General features: G+C 43.7%; 1 protein-coding gene across 1 annotated transcript in view; it reads left to right on the top strand.

Moving 5' to 3' along the window:
• The window catches only part of LOC111153440 (catenin delta 2), a 1,010,962-nt gene that overhangs the window by 735,376 nt on the left and 251,887 nt on the right, over positions 1-23,699 (top strand). The window contains exon 10 of the mRNA XM_022512459.1: positions 18,306-18,438. Within this exon, the coding sequence (XP_022368167.1) occupies positions 18,306-18,438 (133 nt within the window). The remainder of the gene's footprint in view (positions 1-18,305; positions 18,439-23,699) is intronic.

Below are 23,699 nucleotides of genomic sequence, written 5' to 3'. Positions count from 1 at the left end.
AGAGCAAATAACTGTCAAGTTAGCCCTTAAATGATATTTGCATAAAAAATCTGTGCTTTCTATTCTTGTTATTGCTTTTATCTTTGAAATGTTTTTATCCTGGAATCGTTTCATCTGTTCACTGAGCACCTGACAGTAAAATAAGCCAGTATGCAAGCCACGGGGAACATAAAAATGAGTTGAGCATGGCATGACTCCTTCCTCCGGAGTCCCCTTGCCTAGTGGAGAAAGCCATCATCAACCAATTAAACAGATCCATGTGAAATTTCAGCGGGAGCAGTGCTACACATTCTGCTGGCTCGCCACAGAAGAAGCCTGGGAAATTTCCATAGTGCCAAGATCTAGACAGTGTTTTCTCCAGAATGCTGTGCCCCATGGATGATATCATCAGTATCTGTGTTCCCATTCCAGTATCACCTATGGATATTATCAACTACTTTGTTATTGGGAAACAGCTTTTAAGGTCCTAATTCTCAAGCAGGAGAGCATTTCAGCAGATGGGAAATGGCCCACGTAAGCAATGGAGGAAGTGACAGACCTGTGTAGGGACCTACACGCAGTGCAGAAGGAAGAGGGAGGAAGGAGGGGGCAGCATACGGGGCTGTCCTGGAGCACAGTTTTCTGTGAAGCACCAAGTACAATGTAGAGTTTCTAGAAGGTCAGTAAGACGGTCTAGTTTGCTTTAGAAGCGTCGCAGCAGTGGTGGTGTGCGGGATAAACTGGGGGCCTGTGGTTTCTCCAGCCTGGAGAGAGAGAGAGCCCATTAGGAAATATCACAGTTTTCAAAGCAAGAGGTAATGAGTCTGTGGGGTGTGGCTCCGGCGACAGGACTGCCTTGGAAATTGAGTTCACAGTTCCCGTGTCTGATTGTGTGCAGCATGGTCAGCGAGAGGGAAGAACTGGGATATTATTCTTTTATTTGCCGTATCATTTTTCCCAACACCTACTGAACAGGTCCCTTAGAAGTATTTATGGTCTCCCGAGATGACAGTGTCTGTCCTTCCTTCTGTCCCCGTCTTCCCAGACTGGGTCACTTTTATGTTCACCACAACTTTATGGATTTTGCATTTCAGAGAAAATGAGACAAGGTTGAATTTTCTTTAGGTTACAATATGGCAATTTTCCTTCCAAGAATCTTTTCCCAAAAATATATGTTTCCACCCTAGCTGCACAACAAACACTAAAAAGGCCAGGATCCAAAGATGCTGCTTTGTCTTGCACTTGCCTTCCGAAAGCTCTGGTGGGGTTGTGTGTGAAACCAGCACATACACATTTTCTTTCTGGGAACGATGTCCGGCAGTAGCAAGAGGCCCACCAGGAGCAGAAAGGAGCCTGGGAGTCCTTGCTGCCAATGGGACAAGGGCACATTCCCCAGGAAGTAAGGTTGTGTTTCATCCCCTCCCCGCACTGTTCTTTCAGGACTCTTCCCCATCTTCTATTTAACCATCAAGGAAGTACCGAATCACACAGTAGGTAGTAAGTGTAAAGTCTCAGATACTGCAAAGACTCAGAACAGAAATAGGTCAAGGCATAGGTAGGAGAGCTCAGAGATGGCACACATAAGAGGAGAGGAAGGGAAGGTGTTTAAAACGTATCCATAAACCTCTAGCTCTGGTGTCATCCACAATAAAGAACTTCGCAAACTCAGCAACCAACCAACCAAACAAACAAACCAAAAAACCAGTCAAGAAATGAGCAGAATACAGATTTTGAAGGATAACAGCAACCCAAGCCACCTGCCACAACTCTGAAATGGAGATGCTTGGCCGAGTTGGCGTGTTTCTCACCTAAGATAGTGCCTTCTGCAGTTTCTGCCTGGACTACCAGAATGTGCGTTGTATTTTAACCAACATTTTAACCAATTATATTCAGACCTGCAAAGGAGGATGATACCTGCTTTTCCTAACTCAGGAAATATTTTTAGATCTTACACACTTCTACTTGAAGTTTAAAAAAAAACAAAACTAGACCAAATCTCTGCTTGCTCATTTTGTAACCACCTGCATAGAACGAAGCTGAATGATTTCGCAGCTTAAGGAAATACACGTTTTCCATGACCTTAGTGGAAGAGAACCTTCCTGGAGATCTTGCCTCTGAGCATAGTCTACACCTCTGATACTTACTCAAAGTCAGATTCTCTCTGAAGAGCACCAGGAAGTTCAAGTGTGCTTAATTCTGTTATGGCAAAGAGGACAGCATTCTGTGCACTCTGTATGATTCAATTCCTCCCTTGTGCCCACACAGAGCCCGCCTTCCTTAACCATCGCTGAGAACCACAGCCATGGAAGGGAGGGGCTCTGCTTCCTGTGGCCAGCACAGGCTATGGACTCCCTGAAACCCAAGGTGACCCCACCTTCCTTCCAACAAACTGGGCAGGTCTCTCAAGTTCTCTGAACCACAGCCTCCTCACCTATGAAGTAGAGATAATCACGGGCCCTGCCTCACAGAGTCATGGGGAAGAAAACTTAATTGCCCACCAATGTTTATAGAACGATGACAAAGGCTTATTACTCTGTATATTTTTTAAAAATTTTATTTATTTATTTGACAGACAGAGATCACAAGCAGGCAGAGAGGCAGGCAGAGAGAGAGGGGGAAGCAGGCTCCCTGCTTAGCAGAGAGCCTGATGCAGGGCTCGATCCCAGGACCCTGGGATCATGACCTGAGCCAAAGGCAGAGGCTTTGACCCACTGAGCCACCCAGGTGTTCCTATTACTCTGTATATTAAAGTTGGTTAATGTATGTAAATTTTATAAATCCAGTCAAAGTTTTAGCTTATTCGATTTATACAGGCATCATTTCCTGGATCCATTCAATGGAAGGCATTTTGCTGGCCATCAGAGGATCTTGATAGAAAATACTAAATAGTTTTGGGACGAGGTAATGTATGACACCAATAAATACAGATGAATATAATGTGAACACACTGAAGATATGGAAAGATAAGTGTTTTATACCAGACCTTGTTTAAAGAAAAGATCTGTTTTTAATTCCAACCAGCAGATTTTGATTGGCATAGCAAATCCCTATGGAAAACTTTAAAGAGGAAAACACTAAGGTTAGTAGAATAACACAAATTAGGAAAATGTTTTCTATCTGGACGGTGTTATTTATTGCACTTCAAGCAGAATAAATCTTTACAGACGTAAACCTCCAGACGGCCAATTGCATTTGATATCATAGTCATTAATTGAATGAATCCCATGTGACTTGCAAAAGCCAGAGAAATGCAGAACCTAATACGTTTGGAAGAAATTAGGAGGAATGCACCCCATGTGGGACCAAGTAAAATTCAGAGACCAGGTCAGGAAAGAAAGGAGAAGGATTGTGTTTCAGAGCTGATGGAGAACGTTGGTCTTTCTCCAGGTAAGACCGCTCCTTCTCTGTTCCACCGCCTGACTCTGGGTCCTGGAATCCTTGGAATGAGGTTGCGTGAAGCTGTAAATGGACAAAACATAAGAGAGATGTTTGCTTAAACATAATGTCATTGCTTTACCAAAGTCAGCAGCATAAAATGTTTCTGGGTCTTACCGATAATTTTCAGAAGATACGAGCTCTGATTCAAAGACAGAAAGCCATTGCCCTTGAGACATACATAATCTACGTGGGGTTGGTGCTAAATTAAATGAATTTTATCTTCTGATGAAATTTCTGAGGGATAGACGTGCATTCTAACTTCTAGTTGTTTGTAAAAATGATAATGAAAGGTGTTTGGTTGGACAGTGCTGCCTCTTGGTGGGGAAGGTGGGTTTCAAAGTGAGTCTGCCCGAATGTTAGTTCTGTCTCCATCCCTTGATTGTCTCTGCAATCGGGCAAGTGGCTAAGGCTTCTGTGCCACAGAATAGGGGATCTGATGGGATCTGATGGGACCAACCTTGGGCGGAATGTGGTGGGTGTGAAGCGGGCGAGGCCCCCAGGGCCGTGGGGGGCACAGAGGACTCACTTGACAAATGGGAGCTCCCACCATGTTGACTTCTCCTCGTACTAACGAAAGTCAGGTCAGTGCTTACCGTAAAGTCCCGTTATTACATCTGTAATTCCAGCGCACACCGATCTAGAGCGCCTATTACGTTCACCTGAGAACGGTCTTCACGTCACTGAACTTGTCTGCTTTCTGTGGGCCTCATGTTTCTCACATGACCTCTTTCTCTGCAATCTAAGGCCATAGAGCCCCACAAACCTGGGAGAAAAGGCTGGAAGTATGAGAGAGGTCCCTTAAAATTAAGTTCAAGAAGGAAGACCTTGACAGTCATTTCAGACGGTGAAGGGCACACCAGATGTAGTCAGTGTTTTCAGTAATTGTGCTTGCCACCAAAACAGGGTACTTTTGTCGAGAACATCACATCCCATCCTACTGTACTCTTGCTAAGGTAAAAAAGAGAGAGAGAGAGAGAGAGAAGGCAAGCTACATGATGGTGCCTTCCCCGAATTCCATTGTAAGCATTTGTTAACTAGGTAAGGAACCATTAAGGAATGCTGTAATTTAGGTCCTTAAAAGTCCTAAAACACTACCTTTCCAAACACTTACCAAAGGAAAAACTGTTACAAAGGAGGAAGAACCTTTTCCCAAATGACCAGAGTTTATGTTCACTGAACCTAACTACTGTTTCGCTTCACTGAAATCCTGAATTTAAATCTTACAAGATAAAACCTCCGGCCGTTAACATCGGGAAGGACCTTCATTTGCCACTGTTCCCAAACCACATTCCAAGGTGGCCCGGGACAACCAGGCAAACTCAGGGGGGCTCCTCCAGAGAGTCTCCGTTTTCAAGAGAAAGAAGCTCCCTGCCGGACGCCAAGAGAAACCTCGAGTTAGTGACAGTTTCAAAATTCTGTTCTGCCAGTGTTCCTTTCGATGACGTCATAACCATGCAAACCTTCCATCCAGAGCATCACGAACGATTTACAGAGGACCCCATGAGCCAAGCAAGTTTGGGAGCCTCTCCAGTTACATCAAGTCAGTCTCTGCCCAGTTTCTGTATTCCGTCTCTTCCCACGATGAAAACATAAATGTGCTCAACAATTAGATATTAAATGAGCATTCTTCAAGATCCAAGTGATTTGTTTCCTTGTGGCTTCAGTTCACAGCTGTGGATGGAACTTAAAACATTCTGCTAGGGAATAAAGAAATGCTTAATGAAGAACTCATAATTCTTCGTTAGTAAAAAAGATAAAAGAAATGTTGTGGCGCTTTTCTTATTTGCATAAATAAGACTAAACTTATCTGCCCCTTGCTCTTTTTTCCAGTAATCAGATGTATTCCATCAGCCTTGTCGGCCATCCTGCCCGTTTTAAATTATAAACGTCTATGGCAGCCATAACAGAAAATATCTTTAACCTCACTGCAAACTTTTCAATTAATTTTCAAATTAATCACAGCCATTCTGCTGAGAGGTAGGCAGACACAGAGGTAATAAAAGCCGAGTCTAAGACTTTATCAATGGATAGAAATTAAAGGTAATGGGATACTGTTATCTGGAAATGAATACCATCTCTCCCTCTCTCTCTCTCTTTTTTTAATGATGGCACTTTAAAAAGAAGCTTACTAATGCGTTCATTTGCACAGATACGGAATCTTCCACGGTAGTGGTATACAGCTGTTCTGTCCGTATTCTTTTACCCATGACCTGCAGGGACTACCAATGAAACTCCGTTGTTGGTTATCTTATTCAAAATGCAGAGTAAAGATGTATGTATACCCTCCACATTTTACATTTAGGAAAATCCAGACACAAAAGTAAAGTAGAATATGGCAAAAGAAAATGCCTGCACGTGGGATGCCTTTGGATTTAATGTCTAGACACGAGAAATACGTGTGGATGGCCACTGGTCAGCGCATTTCTCTTTTTCTAGTATGAAGACTGTGCCCGAGTTTATTCATAGCTTCTTTATGCTTCCTCTAAGGGCAAATTGAAGCAAACCTGTCTAGGTGTGTTTGGCTTGTGCTTTGACATAGGCGCTGGTGACTAACTGTTTGGAGTTGACCTCTTTGTTTTTTCCTTCTCTGGCAGCTAAACAGTGACTATGCCCAAAAGCTTCCCTCCCATTCCTGATGCATTTCAGCAGCAGCAACAATAGAAAAATGCAAAGAGATGCAACCCACGGAGTCACTTATCAGTATTTACATACGAGTGTCAGACTTGCTGTCTCTGAAATTTTAAAATAACCAGCCAAGTATACAAAAAAGAAAAAAAAAAAAAGAGGTAGCCAGAGTGTGGCTTCATGGGGACAAAGCAACTGGCTCCTTCTCTTCTCTTCCCTTCTCACGTGTGGTTCTGGCATCACGTTGACAGGGTTCAACAACGCTGCTCTGACCCCCCAGAATGCCACTTCTCCAGAGGCGGAAAGGAAGATTGAGCTCTGGCACCTTCGCTTCCTTTTCTGAGACCCCCTGAGTTTGCTGACTGGGCAGCCACGGGGAGCCAGGAGCTGGCCCGACACCCACAGCTGGCCCGAGTGTTCTTTTGAACAGAAACAATTTCACAGAGCACCAGCATCACACAAGGCCACATTGACCTTGATGGGTCAGGCAAAATCAAGACCCTTCCTTAGTCAGGTCTGAACACGGACCACACATGAATGTTGTCCACATCACATCCAGGCTGACTGGGATGTGTGACTGGCATGACGGCTCCTTCTTCACCAATCACAGTTTGAGCCTTGCTTTAGTCTTCCCTCCTAGATCTTTAAGAATCTTGAAGATACTGGGTCACATCCGGCAGCAGCCAATCCAGAACCAGCCCCTGCCCCAAAGTGGCTAGTGCAAGCCCAGATTCCCTAAATCTGCTCTAACACCCTCTTATGGAAATACCCTGCCGTTCCGTTTGGGGTGGGGGGTGGGGGGAGTGTTCTTTCTTGTTGTTAGGAACAATAAGGCCAATGTTGTTCAACCCCAGGTGTGATCCTGATGGTCTTGGTAGGATCACGCTGACCTGGCTAATGATGTGATTTTTAAAGTTTACCCTTCCTGGGGTGCCTGGCTGGCTCAGTCCTTAGAGCATGTGACTTTTGATCTTGGGAAGGAGAGTTTGAGCCCCACATTGTGTATAGAGATTACTTCAATCAATCAATCAATCAATCAGTCAGTCAATCAATTAATTTAAAAAATTTTTTAAAAAAGCGTACCTTTCTTGAATACCGTTCCCTTTTACCACATGATTCTGTGCTTATCAGGAAATTAATCCATTAGGCCATTAGAAAAAGGGTCTTCTTCCTTCTTAAATAACATGCTTTCTCTGTTAGATAAGTCTGCTCCCACATTATTGCCCACTATAGTCCAGAGGCAAAAATCAAGATTTGGAACTAGAGTCTGTGTGCATTGCCGAGCAGACTGATGGAGGCGGTATCTTGGCCAAATGTAACTGTGAATAAGCTTTGAACCTTGATAATTGACCACAAGGTTCCATGCACTAATTGGCTTGTGACCTTGGTCAAGTCACCAAATAGTCTGACTTGAGTTTCTCAGTCTACACAATAAGCATGGGAGATGCTAGCTGAAGTCCCTTGCGGTTCTGAAGTGTAAAGAAAACCAAATAAACATGCATAAGGAAAGAAGACAGTCAGAAGGGCTTTAAAAGCAGCTGCGGCTTTTTTTTTTTTTTTTCCCCCGCTAGAGAGAGAGTGGGGGAGTCAGGAGAGAGGGATAGAGAGAATCCCAAGCAGGCTCCACGCCCAGCCGAATGCGGGCTTCCATCTCACGACCCTGAGATCGGGACTTGATCCAAAATCAGGAATTAGATGCTTTACTGACTGAGCCACCCAAGTGCCCCAGTTCTGGCATTTTTTGAGTTACATCTTTTATTTGATGTATGGTTATTGCTTACTAAGAATCTGTCTTCTCTGCTAAATTATAAACAATTTGAGGTCAGGAGTCAATGTTCCTATCCCCAGGACCTAAAGCTTTTCCTGATTCATAAAAAGACTTCTTAAATACTCATGGAAGGTGACAGTACATGGGTAATATTTTCAGATGATTTGTTACTTCATTTTAAAGAATATCTTCAAACATCTTTCTCACTTGGTACCTCTTCTGGACCAAATTTTGTTAGATTCTTTTGAGATCTTCTTTAAAGGAAGTAACTCTGTTCAGTGTTATCTCCAATAAATTGAGTTGTCATTCTTTGGAGGACTAAAATAAGGTGACAAAGATGAATTGTATGTGTGAAACATGCTACCAGCATTTGCAGGACCAAAACCAACGAGTATCACTAGATACCACCACTGGACTCCGCTTAGCAATCACCCCTCATATATATACTCACAGCTTCCTTTCTAAAGACTCTGAGATAGGTGCCGTGGACTATTTCTCACTTCCAGAATCATGGAGCCTAGCGTGCGGTCTTTGCAGATGGTGTTCTTGCTTATAGAATGTGTTTACCGGTATAATTATGGCTTTTATCAGAAGTTCAGAATTTTTCATAAGAATCACTAAAAGCTCCTTTTTAAAGATCTTTTTTCACAGAGAACTGTCAGATGATATCATTACCTAATTTATAAGAAAGCGTGCTATGTTCTATGATTTAGGCACAGTATATTTTTAGGTCATTTTAAATTTTATTTAATATTACGTTTTCTTTAATACATATAATAAAACTTTTTTTAAAGATTTTATTTATTTATTTGACAGAGAGAGATCACAAGTAGGCAGAGAGGCAGGCAGAGAGAGAGGAGGGGAAGCAGGCTCCCTGCTGAGCAGAGAGCCCGATGCGGGGCTCAATCCCAGGACCCCGGGATCATGACCTGAGCCGAAGGCAGAGGCTTTAACCCACTGAGCCACCCAGGTGCCCTATAATAAAACTTTTTGAGGATGATCAAGGCCTTTCTGGCTTTTTCTCAAATTCCTAATCTAATGGTGGGGCAAAATCCTGATCGCTGCTGGTATTGACAAAGTAAACACCGTTGCTCTAGAAACCTAGACTCACACACTCCTCACCTGGACTGTGAGCATCAGATCCCTCCCTGTGTTCCCACTGGAGGTTCACAGGTCCAGGTGATTTTTTTAGGAAATATTGCAGGCTATTAATTTTAAAATGGGTACATAGGCATAGAATATAAACATTTTCTGTAAAGTCATTATGGCTTACAAGGAAAAGTTTATGGTACTAATTTGTCCTTTGTTCCCTTTGGCTATTACCACCATACACAGCCTGTTAGAATTTCCAGAGCAACTAAATGCTTATATGTAGGAAGTTGATTTTTCATTGTGGAACATATTTTATTGAAAAAGTCTAGTTGTGTTCACAGATAAAAAATAGTGTTTTGAATTTTATTGATACTGAATAGGTATTACAATGTAATTGATAATATTCTTTGCAATCTAACGGACTATTAGAATATTGAGGCCCTTAATAGAAGCAGAAATTCCCTGGTACTTAAAATACATGAGATTTAAAATGATAAATAATAGCATAAATTTTTGCTAATCATTTCTCATTGTTTCCCCCCTTGGTCCTAATCAACTGAACTCTGAGAAAAAGCCCATTGCTCGGCTAAGATTTATTTAAGGGCCTCTCACCTCCTGTCTGACATGCCCCACACATTCCTGCCTGAGGGTCTTGTCACTGTTTTCCCGTTCTGGAACATTCCTTCCACCCAGGACCACCTCCAGAGTCAGCTTCTCAAGGAGCTGACCCATAGCCATAGTATTCACAGTAACAACCCCCACCTAGCCCATGGGTCGTAGCGTGGGGCGCGAGCGTGCATATACCAGTATTGCCTCTGTCTGCTTTATTTTTCCCCTTATGCTTGTATTAGTGTCCTGTGGCTGCTGTGACAAAATACAACAAACAAGGTGGCTTAAAACAGAAATTAATTCTCTAACAGTTGAGGAGATCAGAAGTCAAGTCAAGGTGTCAGCAGAGTTGGCTCCTTCCGGAGGCTCTGAAGGAGAGAATGTTCATGCCTCCTTGCTTCCTGTGGCGCTGGACAACCCTTGGCACCTGCTGGCTTAGAGCCACATCACGCCAGTTCCTGCCTCTGTCTGGACATTGCCTTCTCCTCCCTGTTTCTCTCTGTGTCCTCTTACGTGTCATATAAGGACTCTGTCATTGGATTGAGGGTCTGTCCTCATCTAGTAAGATCTCCTCGTGATACGTAATTACATCTGTAAAGACTATTTCAAATAAGGTTCCTTTCCGAAGTCCCATGTGGACATGAATTGTTGAGGGGACACTATTCAGCCCAACACATGCTTAACGCTATATGACAAATAATATATTTTGCATTTAGTAAATTGCCAATCGCCATAAGAAAGTCGTTTCCAAGGACTGGAACTTTCACCATGTTCAGTATTGGATCTCCAACAGCTGGGGGCACGGCGGCCCCTCAGCGAGCAATGGCTGGAGAAGTGAGTGGTGTAGAGCCGAGTCCTCGGACAGAGCCGGAAGCCAGGCAGCCTGCAGGAATATGGTGGGATGTGAGGGCTGCTCAGGCTCCCAGAAATAAGCCGCAGGTCAGAGAGGCGGCGGATTCAAGCAAACAGCCGAGAGACGGTGGTTGGTGAGTCACAGCATATCCCGGACCACCCACGATCACAGGGAGGACTCCCAGAGGCAGGAGTTGGAGGTGGTGCCTCTTGGGATGACCCAGGCAGCTCCCTCCGCCTTCCTGGAGTCTCGCCAGTGGCGTGGTCTCTTGTCAGCTTAGAAAGGCCATGTCTGCGTCTGGTTTCCTGGGGCTATAACAAATTAACAGAAAATTAATGATTTACAATAACACACACCGATCCTCTCACGGTCCTAAAGGCCAGAAGTCTGAAATCAGGTTCCCTGGGCCGTCATCAGCGGGTCAGTAGGGCCATGCTGAGTCCTGAGGTTCTAGGGGAAATTCCTTGTCCTTGCCTTTTCCTCCTGGAACTGCGCTGCTTACATTTTGCGGCTCCTGGGCCCTGCCTCCGTCCTCCCAGACAACCACATAGTTTATGTCAGTGGTATGTTGCCTTCTTAGTCCATGCAAAGTCCATGGTGCCAAATAAGGTAGCATTTCACGGGTTGCAGGGATAAGAACCCGGGTCCCTTGGGGGCCCTTAATCAGCCTACCACGGTATCCTAACCGGAGACCAGCCACAGATACGGGGACAAGTATAAGGAGTCCCAGAGTCTTCCTTCCTGATCTCCCAGTGCGGGAAGCAGTGGGATCCTGTGGTCCCACTTAACTACAGGAATGGCCCCTTCTGTCCCCTATGAACTTCTCTGCTAATGGCAGGCCTTCTTGGAAGGAGAGAGTCAAATTTGAAACAAGCATGTACACTGACCTTGTGCTCCCAACATTTGATTTCTCCCTCTTTTCGTACTTGATTTTTCATATGTTTTATGATATCATCATAGATGATTTGTGTGAGTTGCCTCAATAGTTCGTGAAAAGAGAAGGTATAATTAGTCATGCAGATCTTAGATAAAAGAGGATCGCCCTCACGGGGGAAGAGCGGCTGGGAGGTCCCCGAGGGTATCCAGTCCCTGGGAGCAGAACGTGTCTACGAGCTGTATTGCTGCTCCACTCGGAGAAAAGTCGAGAAATCATGGTTGAGTGAATTAATGCTTATGATGCTGTTTGGGGAATTACACGTTCCCCAAATGTAAAGCTTGGAGAGAGCCATTTTTTCCTAAAAACTAAAGCGATTGAGCTTGTTTTCTAGATAGTCCTAATTCCAAGGCTGCTGTTTATTTAAAAGCTAAGATGTGCTGTTTAAATATGATAAACCACAGAGGGCAGCTTTTGGTGTGCTATCAAATAGCCAGGAGCGAGGACGAAGGCTTTGATGCTTCCATGTGTTTCTCGCCGCAAAGATCTCCTTTGTCAACAATTAAAATATCTCCATTTTGTTGTAAAAATTTCTACCTATCTGACTTTCTTCAGACCACCAGCTCCGCTCCCCCAACCTTATCATCAAGACCAAAATAGAAAACAAAACAGTTGGTCTCACGGCTCTGGATGCAAAAGTTCAAGCCAATAGGATCTTTAAAACTTTTGGTTAGAGTTCCAAAGTTTACAGATGGCGGGGATTTTCCTACCTTTAAGCAATGTCCAGACAGCCGCGTCCCAGTGGAAATTATTGAACCTACAGTGAATGTGAGTCATGACCCTCCAACACTAAGAACCAAATTGAGGCATGTTCCTCTGATTTTTGCTGGAAAATCAAATCTTTAACTCCCAAAGACTCTGGTTGTCCGGGGGCTCTTTTCAGTGAGGAAGTAAACTTGCTAAAATGTTGTGACAGTGTATCAACTTTTCAGTTTCTCTGCCAGCCTATCATAGAAACGGATTTCAAACTGTTTGCTATTTAGCTCTAAGCTGAGTGCTTGTAATTTTAACAACTCAGATAGTCCATATAAGAGTGAGGATTTTGTCACAATATTGTTGGTCTATGTGACAAGTTTTAATGGAGAAAAGGTTACATTTGCATATTCTCCAGTTTCATTAACATTTCGAAAGTGAAGCCCAGTCACAAATGAGAGAGTTATGCGTTTGCTCCAGTAGAAAATGGTAGATGGTTCTTATTTCTTGTTCTTCTCTTCTTCCTCTAGTTGTCTATAATACTGGACTTTTCTCAAGGGTCCACACTGCATGCCCAACACTGCTCTAAGGAGTTCATATATAATATTTCTGATCATCCTATCAATCCTCTGTGGTTGGAATTATTACATCATTATGAGAGATGGACCCAATGAACATTTACTCCAAACAAAGAACATGCCAGCCAGTGGATATCCAGCAGCAAATCAGACACAGAGGGGAGGGGCCCAAGGTTACAGAGAGAGTTCATGGTAGAGCAGGATTGGAACCAACCCTGACTGCATCCAAAGAACTTTTGCCCACCAGGGTACTCTGCCGCTGGAGGGCGATCGGGGGCAAAAAAAAAAAAATCATTTCAAAATGGCACCTTTGCATTAACAATTTTTACAACAAGCTAAAGTAGTGTCTGTCTTTATCCTTATGTTCCTTCGAGTATCAATAAACACCAACAGTAAATGGTTATTTTTAAAAAATTAAATGGTATTGTATAAATTTCCAAAATACAGATGAATTTCTTTTAGAGCAGTCTTAGGGTAACTATCTCTAGTATATTTCCAGCGGTCAATACCTTACCAACCACTTTCACATTTATTAGTTCATGTGTCATTTAAGACCATATCCCATGAAATAGGTGGTGTTATTTGCTGTATTCGATCCATGGAAATCAAGACCAGCAAACACTGGGGGGCTCTCCTGTATTTATGGGCTAGAAGGGAGAAAGTCAGATGTTCAAGTTCTAAACACTTTCTCAGTTAATTTTGACACCAAATCCTGGGTCCATTCTACTAAAATAATCAAGGAATGAAAGACTTACAACATGCTTACTCAAACGAGGGGTCAGATCCAGTCCGTGTTTAGACCAGAGTTTCTCAAGCCTGGCTCTCATGACAGTTTGGGGGCCGATAAGTCTTTGTTGGGGAGGGTCATCCTGTCCATGGTGGGCCATTGAACAGGATTCCTGGCTTCTCCCCTCTGGATGCCAAGAGTATCTTCCAGTTCAGTTGTGACAACCAAAATTGTCACCAAGCATTGCCAAATACTCCTGTGGACACTTTTTAAAACATATTTCTTTTTGAGATATTGTCTTTAAAAAATCCCCTGGTTAGACATTATTTCACGGCACTGATCCCAGCAGGCAACATAGTTGGGGAGTTAAATTTATCTATTTGAAAGCAGACTGCTAGTGTTATTTCGTCTCCATCACTTAAGTTTGTACCATCTGTAAGTCAAATTTCGTCCTCCGTAAAATGAAAATAAACCACATAAGACTACTTAAGGATGAAAGAGTTAAAGGTGCAAACAGGGAACCATGGCAACTGACGTTTAGTACGCTCACATTATTACTTAAGGTGATTTTTCTGGCTGTTCCATAAGCCAAAACAAACCTAGTATTTCTTAGCTTTCTTCTTCACAATCCTGACTACAGACCAGAACCAGAATGTTTGTATTTAAATGAAAGGCCCTTTATGATCTCATCCTGGACTTGCTTTCCCCTTTGTCCACCCATCCCCTCTCCCAGTCAGCCCTCCTTCCCACAGCCTGTTCTTAGCCATGCCCCAGCCAGGCTGAGCACACATCTTTCCCAAATCCACCAGCCCCTCCACGAGCCCATGTGTCCACCCGTACTGCTCCTTCATTGGTATTTGTCTTTTCCAGAGCTTGTCTTATGAATCCTTGAGGATTAAGACCTTATGTGAAGAAATCATATCATATACCAAACTATGGCCCAAATGAGATGAATGTTTTGTTTCCTCTGGGCCTCTGGTTCTTTCCCTGGAGTCTCTCTCCATGGGCAACAAAAAATCCAAACAATCTCATCGAAGTGAAAAAAACCATTCCAGAAAAAGAGACTTCAATATGAATCATTCCCTAAACTTTGTGGGGAGGGGTGCTCCTTTAGCATCTCTCTTGTGAAACTGAAGAGAACATTTGAAAACATTAGTATCCTCTTTGACCGTACCCACTGCCATGGCTGAGGCCGGGGAATGCCAGTTAGAAGAAACCAGAAGCAAATGTCCTGGACGTACCACCCACTCCAGCCCAATTCCTGGAAAGCTGGTTTAGGCTGGGAGACATCAAGTCATTTTAAACACTAACTTACTGTTGTCTTCAGTCTTTACCTGGCTTTCTGACCTCTCTTGCCCCCTTTCACTTGGTCCCAGAGTACTCCCCCAGAACCCCACTTTCACACAATCAGGACATGGTGGCTCCAGGAATTCCTTCACACTGTGGAAAAATCATTTTCCCCATGGAGCTTACAACAGAGAGAGTATGGGAGTGGGAATTAGTCACAAAAGTAATGGAAGAGAATTTCAGACAGTCCTGAGTATTGTGGATAAAATAGGGCAGTAGGTAAGATGACTCCAGGGGTCAGGCTTGTTTGGCTGGAAGTTTCCAGGAGTTGCCCTCCAAGACATATGACCTGTGACCTAATAGAGGCAAGAGAACACCAGGCAAAGACCCGAGGCAGAAGCCTCCCCAAAGAACCAGGATCTTGAGAGGGGGATGGGAGTACCATTCTCAATAGGAAGGAAACTCTTTGGGGAGGTTGGGCTGGCAATTCAGAAGAGGGAAGAGTCCTCTGTGTGGCCTCCCAAGCCCCATGGAGGAGTCAGCTTTTTTCCTAGGTGTAATGGGAAGCTGATGGAGCGTTTAAGACACAGAGATATGAGACTGATACATAAAAAAGATTGCTCAGATGGGCAACATGGAGAACGATGGTGTGTGTGTGTGTGTGTGTGTGTGTGTGTGTGTGTGTGTGTGTAGAGGTGTGTCAGAGGAAGGGAGAACATTCCAGAATGACCAATTGGCCAGGGAAATGACCTCAGTAGAACAGAGGTAACACTCTCCCTGCCAAGATGCCTTCTTCACTCATTCCTTTGTGCCTCCATTCCTTCAGAGCCCATTTATGTCATCTTCGTTTTGTTCCAGGGGTGCCTTACGTGCTAGTTAACAAACATGACCATAAAGTTGTGGCCCTGGCCTCCTGGAACTTACCACAGGGTGGAGAGGGGGGTAGTGCTTGGTCACAGTCCACAACACAGCCAGGGCACTCCCACCAGGACTGTGTGGAAGGGACTCACAGAGGGCTTTGCTGAGGAAATCACAAAGAACCCAAGGCTCTGCATTTGAGTGAGAGGCCCCCAGAGCCAAGACCATTCCAGATGGCAGGAGCAGAGGTGGGAGAGAGCACCACCCAGCTGTCAGCCAGTGTGGCCTGTGCAGGGAGCCCAGGGAGGCCATGGAACACAAGGCTGGCGAGGTGGGAGATGGCGGATCCAGCAAAGCCCGGCGAGCCATGGGAAGAGCCTGGTCTTTATGCCAATGACACTAAGAACCAACGAAGGGTTTGAAGAAGGGAAGTGGCACAGTAAGGTTTGGGTTTTTGCCTATTTAGATGCCTTAGAGAGGAAGAAGGGTGGGTGGAAGGTGACTGGCTTGGTCAGTGCGGTGGAAGGTGAGGAATAGATTTGGGAAGAGTGGTGGGGTAGAGGGGATGTCTGGGATTCCGGAAGTTACAAGCAGAGGCTGACAACAGCCTTGCTTTTGACCAAGAATGAAGAGCTTAGACCCTCCTGGACACATGATTCTTTAGAAAGTTAATCTGTTATGAGTTTGGGCTGTGTGTGTGTGTGTGTGTATGTGCACACATGTATATTCATGCCTTTCCACAGATGAACCCATGTGCGTGCATCCGTGCTGTCCCAAAGACTAGAGCTCTTCTTCAAAAGACACTATTGATATATGCCATATAAGCCTAGTAGAGCAGGGTGCCTGGGTGACTCAGTCGGTTAAGCGACTGCTTTCAGCTCAGGTCAAGGTCCCGGTATCCCGGGATCGAGCCCTGCACGGGGCTCCCAGCTCCGTGGGGGGGTTGGGTGGGGGGGCTGCTTCTCCCTCTGACCTTCTCCCTGTCATGCTCTCTCTCACTCTCTCTCTCCTCTCTCTCAAATAAATAAATAAAATCTTTTAAAAAAATAAACCTAATAGAGGGGTTATTATCTGGTTAATAAAACAGGCTGAAATGAATTCTTTGCTAATCACTTTCTAATAGCACAGGCACACCTGAATTCATCTTAGCCATCAAGGGTCTATATTACACTGCTAATCTGAATTTGTAGGTATTCTGTAGATTTTTATTTTATTTGAACAAAGAATAGAATTTCAGTTGGCTGCTCTTCTAAGCAGAGGGACTGTGCTCTCTTGATGTTGCCGAGGTGGTTTAGATCATACAAGAGAAGGAAATTAAATTAAAAAGAAGAAGAGGCTTCCTGTGTTTCAATCCATAATTGTTTTTTTACTTTGATCACAGAGCTAAAAAGTTTCAGTAGTTTGCCTACTACTGTCAGCAATCACTTATGGATATTTTGTAGCGGAGATACTACTGTCCTTTATGTCCTTTTGGAGAATATGTGTGGCTGTCTAAAATGTTACGTGAATTTATTAAATACTTAATGCACATTCAGTTGAATGCTGTTTTTTTCCAATAAAAACTGAGCCAAATCCAAAGGAGTCCTGTTGCCTATTGTCTTCAGAGCCCGTAAAGGCAGTGCTAACACGATTCAAGGTTTGCTGGACAACCTCTGCTAGTTGTGATAAAGGGAAGATAAAGAGAACGGGTTAAAATCTATGAGGACACTTTTAACCTTTGTCTGTTCCTTCTCTGCCCCATTTTTCATGACTTCTCTTCTCAGATGACAGCACTGACCTGGTATCAACAGGATGTACACTTTTAAGTTGTTTTTCCAGGAGTAGAGTGGTTATTGTAAAGCCATCTCATTTCTCTCCCGCCCTCTCCGTTGGATAAATAGTACCCTTCTGTGGCATGTGGGTCAAGTTTTTATCTGTGGTCTCAGAGGTTGCTTTTTTATTTCTCTGTTAAAAATTGGTTCCTTGCTGCAGGAATGGAATCCCTACAGTTGGCCTGGTTACCTCCGTGTCCTAGAGGGCCGAGCTGATTTATTTCATAAAACAATATTCCTTTACATAATGGTACCATCAATCTTGTGTTTTAGGATGGACTTAAATGTCTCAGAGCGTATTTGTTACATTAAATAAACAACCAGCTTCTTGGAGTAGCTCAGATGTGAAAAGGGGAATACAGGAGAAGACTGTGTAATGCAAAACACTGATGATTAACATTGTATGGATAGACCTAACTCTTGAATTTCCTTTTATGACATCTTCCTGTTGCTCTCCTTTTATCCTGAGAGAATTGATTATGGAATCTGTTTATTTTTCTAGAAGAGATTATGAAAACAGTAGGAACAATACTAATCATAAAAATAATAAAGATGGTGTCAAGCGCTATCACAACATTTTGGTTTGGACCCATCCAGTTATATATTCTCTGGTCTGGTAATTTAGCTCAATGCTGCACCTGAATCAGACCATTGAAATCATATATTAGGAAATTAACATGACCTTGTAAATTCTCCATTTAGGCCCCAATAAAAAATGTATATATTAATAAAATCATGTGACACTTTAAGTCACTTTTTTGGTAATCTTTGTAAACATGTAACTTTAGTTGATACATTTAAGAGTTCATATGTATATATGTATATATATTCTACATATGATACATATGTGTATACACATATACACGTCCAAGCCATCTACTTACAGAAGACATTTCCAGTGCTTTCAGTGGGTATGTGTGTAAGAAGACCAGAACCACCATTTGTGAAATAGTTTCTCATAAACTCTTAAGTGCATTTCATAAATAGGTTAATGGTGTGTTAACATCATGGGAAGATTCCTCTCTCATGTTCTCCTGCCTTCCTCTTGTTCAGAGAATTTGGATGGAGAGACCCGGAACTGCCGGAAGTGATTCAGATGCTCCAACACCAGTTTCCTTCGGTCCAGTCTAATGCTGCAGCCTACTTACAACACCTCTGCTTTGGAGACAATAAAATTAAAGCTGAGGTAAGCACTCACTGGATTCAGACATGCCTGGTGGCAGACTCATCATCCCCGAGGTCTTACAGGGTAGTGTTGAAAGGGGAAAGAAGAAGGAAAACTCAAGCTCTGTTTCCAAAGTTTAGATCCATATTTAAAACTGAAATGGCAATTTCTCTCTAATTAATTGGCATGTGTATACATATAATCTTCTTTTTTAATATTTGAATACTGAGGAGTAGGTGACCCAAGGTCACTGCGAACATTAACACTAGACTTTCTGTGGGATTTGCCTCCCTCCTCCCGATTCCATCTCTGGAGTTATCTCTGCCTTGAAATCTTCAAGAAATACAAAGCAATCTTACTTTACAAAATTACTACAATCAACCTACGGTATCATCTGTCCTTCCTGGAAAACTCACTTAGAGGAGGAGAACTTTAGGCAATAAACAAGCTTTGTGCTATAATCAAGAATTTTGAGCCATTTACAAAAGTACTAGTGAGTGTAATATGGATATGAACGAGCATATTGTCTGTGTCCATTATGTAAACAATTGTTCACGTGCTTTGGTACTTGGAATATTTTGTATAATTTTGCCGCATGATGCTTCTGGAAAAGCAAAGTGGTCAGCATAGCTAACTCTGATTTTTTTAGACAAGGGACAAGTGTTTGCGTATAAGCTGCTGAATAATCAATTTTTTAAAAAGATTTGCTAAGCTATAAAGAGTCATCTCCATAGCATGGAAGCAATTTTGAGGATGAGTTGAAATTAGTTTAAGAGTGGAAAGAAGAACTTTGGAGATAAAATTGCAATTTATTATAGATGTTGCTTGCTTGCACTGGGATAGAAATAGCCTAACAGCTTTTCATCGTTTCTGTCTGTCTTCCACTGGGACTCAAAGGACTTACCAGAAAAGTTGCCTGTCTTTGTGGATTGAATATAGGGCAGTGGTTCTCATTCAGGTGTGATTTTTGCCCAGCTGACAACATCTGGAAACATTGGCGGTTGTCATGATTGGCGAGGGCTGCGGTGGGCCGGGTTAGGGCCACCGGAACACCCTAAAGTTCACATGCACGGGGCAGCACCCACGACAAAGAATCCTCCAGTCCCAAAGGTCAACAGTGCCAATGTGGAGATAAATAAAAATATTATTTATCTAAGATGCATTTAAAAGGTCAGAAACTGCTATCACAATTATATAAAATGATGTAAAAATAAATTAAGGTTACACAGCTTCTGTCCAGATGGAAATTTTCTCAGTCCTTCTGTGCCTTTAATAGAAAACAGAATAGCCACTCAAAGTGCCAGACAGATTTCTGATTAGGGGATTACATACCATCATTTTTGCAAGGTCACAACCTCAAGGGCTTCTTGAAAGGCCTCGGAAGCGTTTGATTCCATGGTTAACATCAGGTTGGATCCAGGAGTATTGTGAGACCCCCACCAAAGTGAGAACATGGTTCTGAAGTCAAGACTGCGGCCACCATGCATACACCCATAATGTATGAAAAGGATTGAGTATGTGAGTATGGATTACTCACATAATGAGGCTTGTTGGAGTGGTCTGGGGGGTGGGGAGGCTCCCAAGCAGGACTGAAATTGACTTGAGAGCCAGAGAGGAAGTTGGCTTGGGTTTTTATGATGATTAGGGGTGGAGCCAGGGTGAGGGTTCTCCCATGTGGCTCGGGACTGGTGTGGTTTGAACTTCCTACTGAGGCCAAAGGAGGAAGACTCGAGCTTTCTTCTCACCTCGCTCAGATGTGGGCAGAGGGAAAGTGAGAGGCTTGGAAGTTGCCAGAAGCCAAACATCTCAACACAGAGTCTGAATCTTTATTATCAAGAGTCATGTAGTCGGTTAGACAGTATAGACGTTGGGAAGTCACTGGTCCCACTGGTGTCTCCATGATCCTCAGACTGGCCTTGAAGCCTCTCATTGGCAGGGACACCCAGTGGCTGGCTGTGGACTTGGGTGTCAGTCCCTGGGGCCGACAAGACAAGGTGCAGTGGAGGGGGTTGGGGGAGTGACTGGCACAGAGTTCCTGTCACACAGACACATCTCGCAGACTTGCTTCCCCGCTCACCAGCTGTGCCTCCTTGAACAAGCTGATTGTCCTCTCAATCCTCAAAATAGCGATACTGAAACCTCTGTTGCGAAGTCTTTGTGCGAACTACACAACTTAATGTATGCAGACCACTTAGTGCTCCCATATTCATTCCCCCATTCGTGTTCTTTTTTGGCCAGGAACACAGAACATTCCAGTTACTTTGTATCTTTTTTTATGTTCATCTTAAGTTCCTTTCTTTTACTTTATTTAAAATACCAGTTATTGTATTGTATGTCTGTGTGGGCACAGTGTTTATTTTTCTGATTTCCTTCGCTGCGGGTGTCCTCAAGGCTGCTGGGAGGGTCCTGCAGCAGCTGGCACATTACAGCGGTGGCTCATCTCACAGAGGTCAGCCCTTCGCTGCACAACCCTGCTCCCCGAGGGCTCCAGACACAGCCAGGGCCTCATGGTAATCTTGTCCTGTCCCCTGGGAGGCTAGGATGAGGAAGTCGGGAGGAATGGTGTGGGACTGAGATCACCTGAGACCACGTGGGTAAAAGGAGAGTGAAGTTGGCAAAGATAAGCCAAAGGGACAGGGACAGTGCACACGCCTAAGTAAAGATTATTTATTTATTTATTTATTTGGGAGAAAGAGAAAGCAGAGTGGGGTGAGGGGCAGGGGAAGAGGGAGAAGGAGATCCCCGCTGAGCAGGGAGCCCAACGCGGGGCTGGATCCCAGGACCCCAGGATCACGACCTGAGCCAAAGGCAGACGCTTCACCCAGTGAGGGCCCCCCCCACCCCGCCGGCATCCAGCACACACCTAAATAAAACACCAGGTGAGCCATCTGGAGATTCCCTTTCTCACTCCTTCAGTCACATGGGTAGCTCAGGTGTGTATAGACACACACAAACTCACACACGCACACTTACACACACATTACCCCTGATAGGGACTTGGCACAGTTGTGTCTTGAGGTGTCATCCCAATTCGGGCCCCAAACCATTCACGATGGTTCTCCCTTTGTGAAGGATGCTGCCTGTCATGTTTTCATACATAGGTATTGATTTTTGTAATTACCTGTTGTTCAGATACTAATCCTGCGGCACTCACCTTGCTGGTGTGCTCTGGCTCCTAGCCTTCCAATCGCATTTTATTGAACTGATTTAGCTCTTCAGCCTACATTTCATTATTGGTATTGACTTTGCTCACACAATGGATAGACCATTGGACAAAAGGCAGAATTAAATCTCCTCTGTGTGGAGGGTCATAAATCATGCCTTTCTACATTCCTCATTGCAGGGTTTTGTAGGGTTTTCATGTAATGAAGCTAAGGAATTCAGCTCTGCTCCAAGTGATGCCTGATCTCATTGGTACAGAGTTGAGAATTCACTTCCGTAAATCAGCAGGTGAAAGCCACGTCCCTAACTTTTCCCCTGGGTCTGGTGAACGCGGATTGGCCACAGCCCCCCAGGAGCAGATGGAGTCTAGGGGAGAGATCTGGGTTGGGCCAGTTGGCAACCACCAGTGACTGGGGGGTCTGCGCACACGGGGTGCATGGACCCAGGCCAGAACATTCAGTTACAAATGAGACAAACAGATATTCCTCAAAGAGCTCCGAGCCAGACTGAGATGAGATCAGAACAAAAGCAGTTGAGGAACCACTAACGAGGCCTTGCGAAGGAGAAGGGGTAAGGATAGGGTCTGGACTGTTCCCGCAAACACACAGTTTGTACCACTCATTATTACGGACCCCATGAGCATCTGATATTTGGGTGTCCTCCTGCTTCAGAGCAGAGACCTCAGTGGCCCCGATGGGTGTCGGTAATATTTGAACTATGTTTGCTACTACACTGTCTCCTACATTGCTGGGAAGTCACAATCCATTGAGCTTTACATCACCTACAGACTTGTGAGACACAAAAAATTTGGAGAAAAAACAAACAAAACCCCTAAATACTCAAAAACAAAACAAAACAAAATAAAACTTGCTCACATGTATGTCCCACCAGCATCATTTAGGAAGTGCCTACATGATGATAATCTCTTAGCATTTTTCATAAATCCTTTCTTCATTCTTTCTGGGAATTCCTCAGCTAGGAATATTAAGAATACCCATTGATTTGGGGGTAATCCCAGGTACCTCTCATGGATTGTAATGCTTTGAGTTTGTTTATGTTCTGCCCTTGTGCGAGTTAGGATGGCACACAGGTGGGCACCCCATCCTCACACATGAACAATCACACACAGAAAAAGATCATGAGACACACGCTGTATGGCAGCATTCAAGTTCATTTGTCTCCTAGAAATATTTTTTTAAAAAGTATTTTTAGGGGCGCCTGGGTGGCTGGGTGGGTTAAAGCCTCTGCCTTCAGCTCGGGTCATGATCCCAGGTCGTGGGATCGAGCCCCACATCGGGCTCTCTGCTCAGCAGGGAGCCTACTTCCTCCTCTCTCTCTCTCTCTCTGCCTGCCTCTCTGCCTACTTGTGATCTCTGTCTGTCAAATAAATAAATAAATAAATAAAATCTTAAAAAAAAGATAAAAAGTATTTTTACAGTTTCAAGTGAGAAGAAGTTTCTCCTTAAAATTCAAAATCTTAGCTATTTTAATTTACTTTATAATAAACTAACAGGGGTGCCTGGATAGTTCTGTCAGTGAAGCATCTGCCTTTGGATCAGGTCATGATCTCTGAGTCCTGGGATCGAGCTCAGTAGGAAGCCTGCTTCTCCCTCTCCCTCTGCCCCTCCTCCTGCTTGTGCTGTCTATGGCACACTCTCTCTCTCAAATAAATAAGTAAAATGTTTTTTAAAAATTAAAAAATAAACTAAGACGTGACATTTAATGGAATTTTAAAATTAATTTAATAAAAATTAAAAAATTTCAAACAATTTTTAAATGTATGTCCTTTTAAGCAGAGGACCATTCCTTTAAACAACATGCCGGTTCAACAGAACTGGAACTGTTTTGTAGGACTTTGTTATTAACTGACTGTGTCCCACTTGTCTGTGATGGAGGGGACCGCTGACCCCTGCTGATGAAGATTTTTAGGGTTTTGACCAGATCACCTCTTCTTATAGAAGTTTATTAAATTGGCTTTGACTACCAAATTTGCAGCCAAAGTGTTCGAAAATCTCACGCAGTAAACTTTCACATTGCAGTGATCAGCACGATTGCTCGAGGAAACCATTACTGATTTTACTCTCTTAACTCCGGGCTTAACTCTGGGGAGTCTCCTTAGC

Source organism: Enhydra lutris, unplaced genomic scaffold (genome assembly GCF_002288905.1).
Source record: "Enhydra lutris kenyoni isolate GAN:26980312 unplaced genomic scaffold, ASM228890v2 scaffoldscaffold32, whole genome shotgun sequence".
NCBI classification, from domain to species: domain Eukaryota; kingdom Metazoa; phylum Chordata; class Mammalia; order Carnivora; family Mustelidae; genus Enhydra; species Enhydra lutris.
The sequence above is the reverse complement of the archived record's forward strand: the minus strand, read 5'-3'. Positions and strand labels throughout refer to the sequence as shown.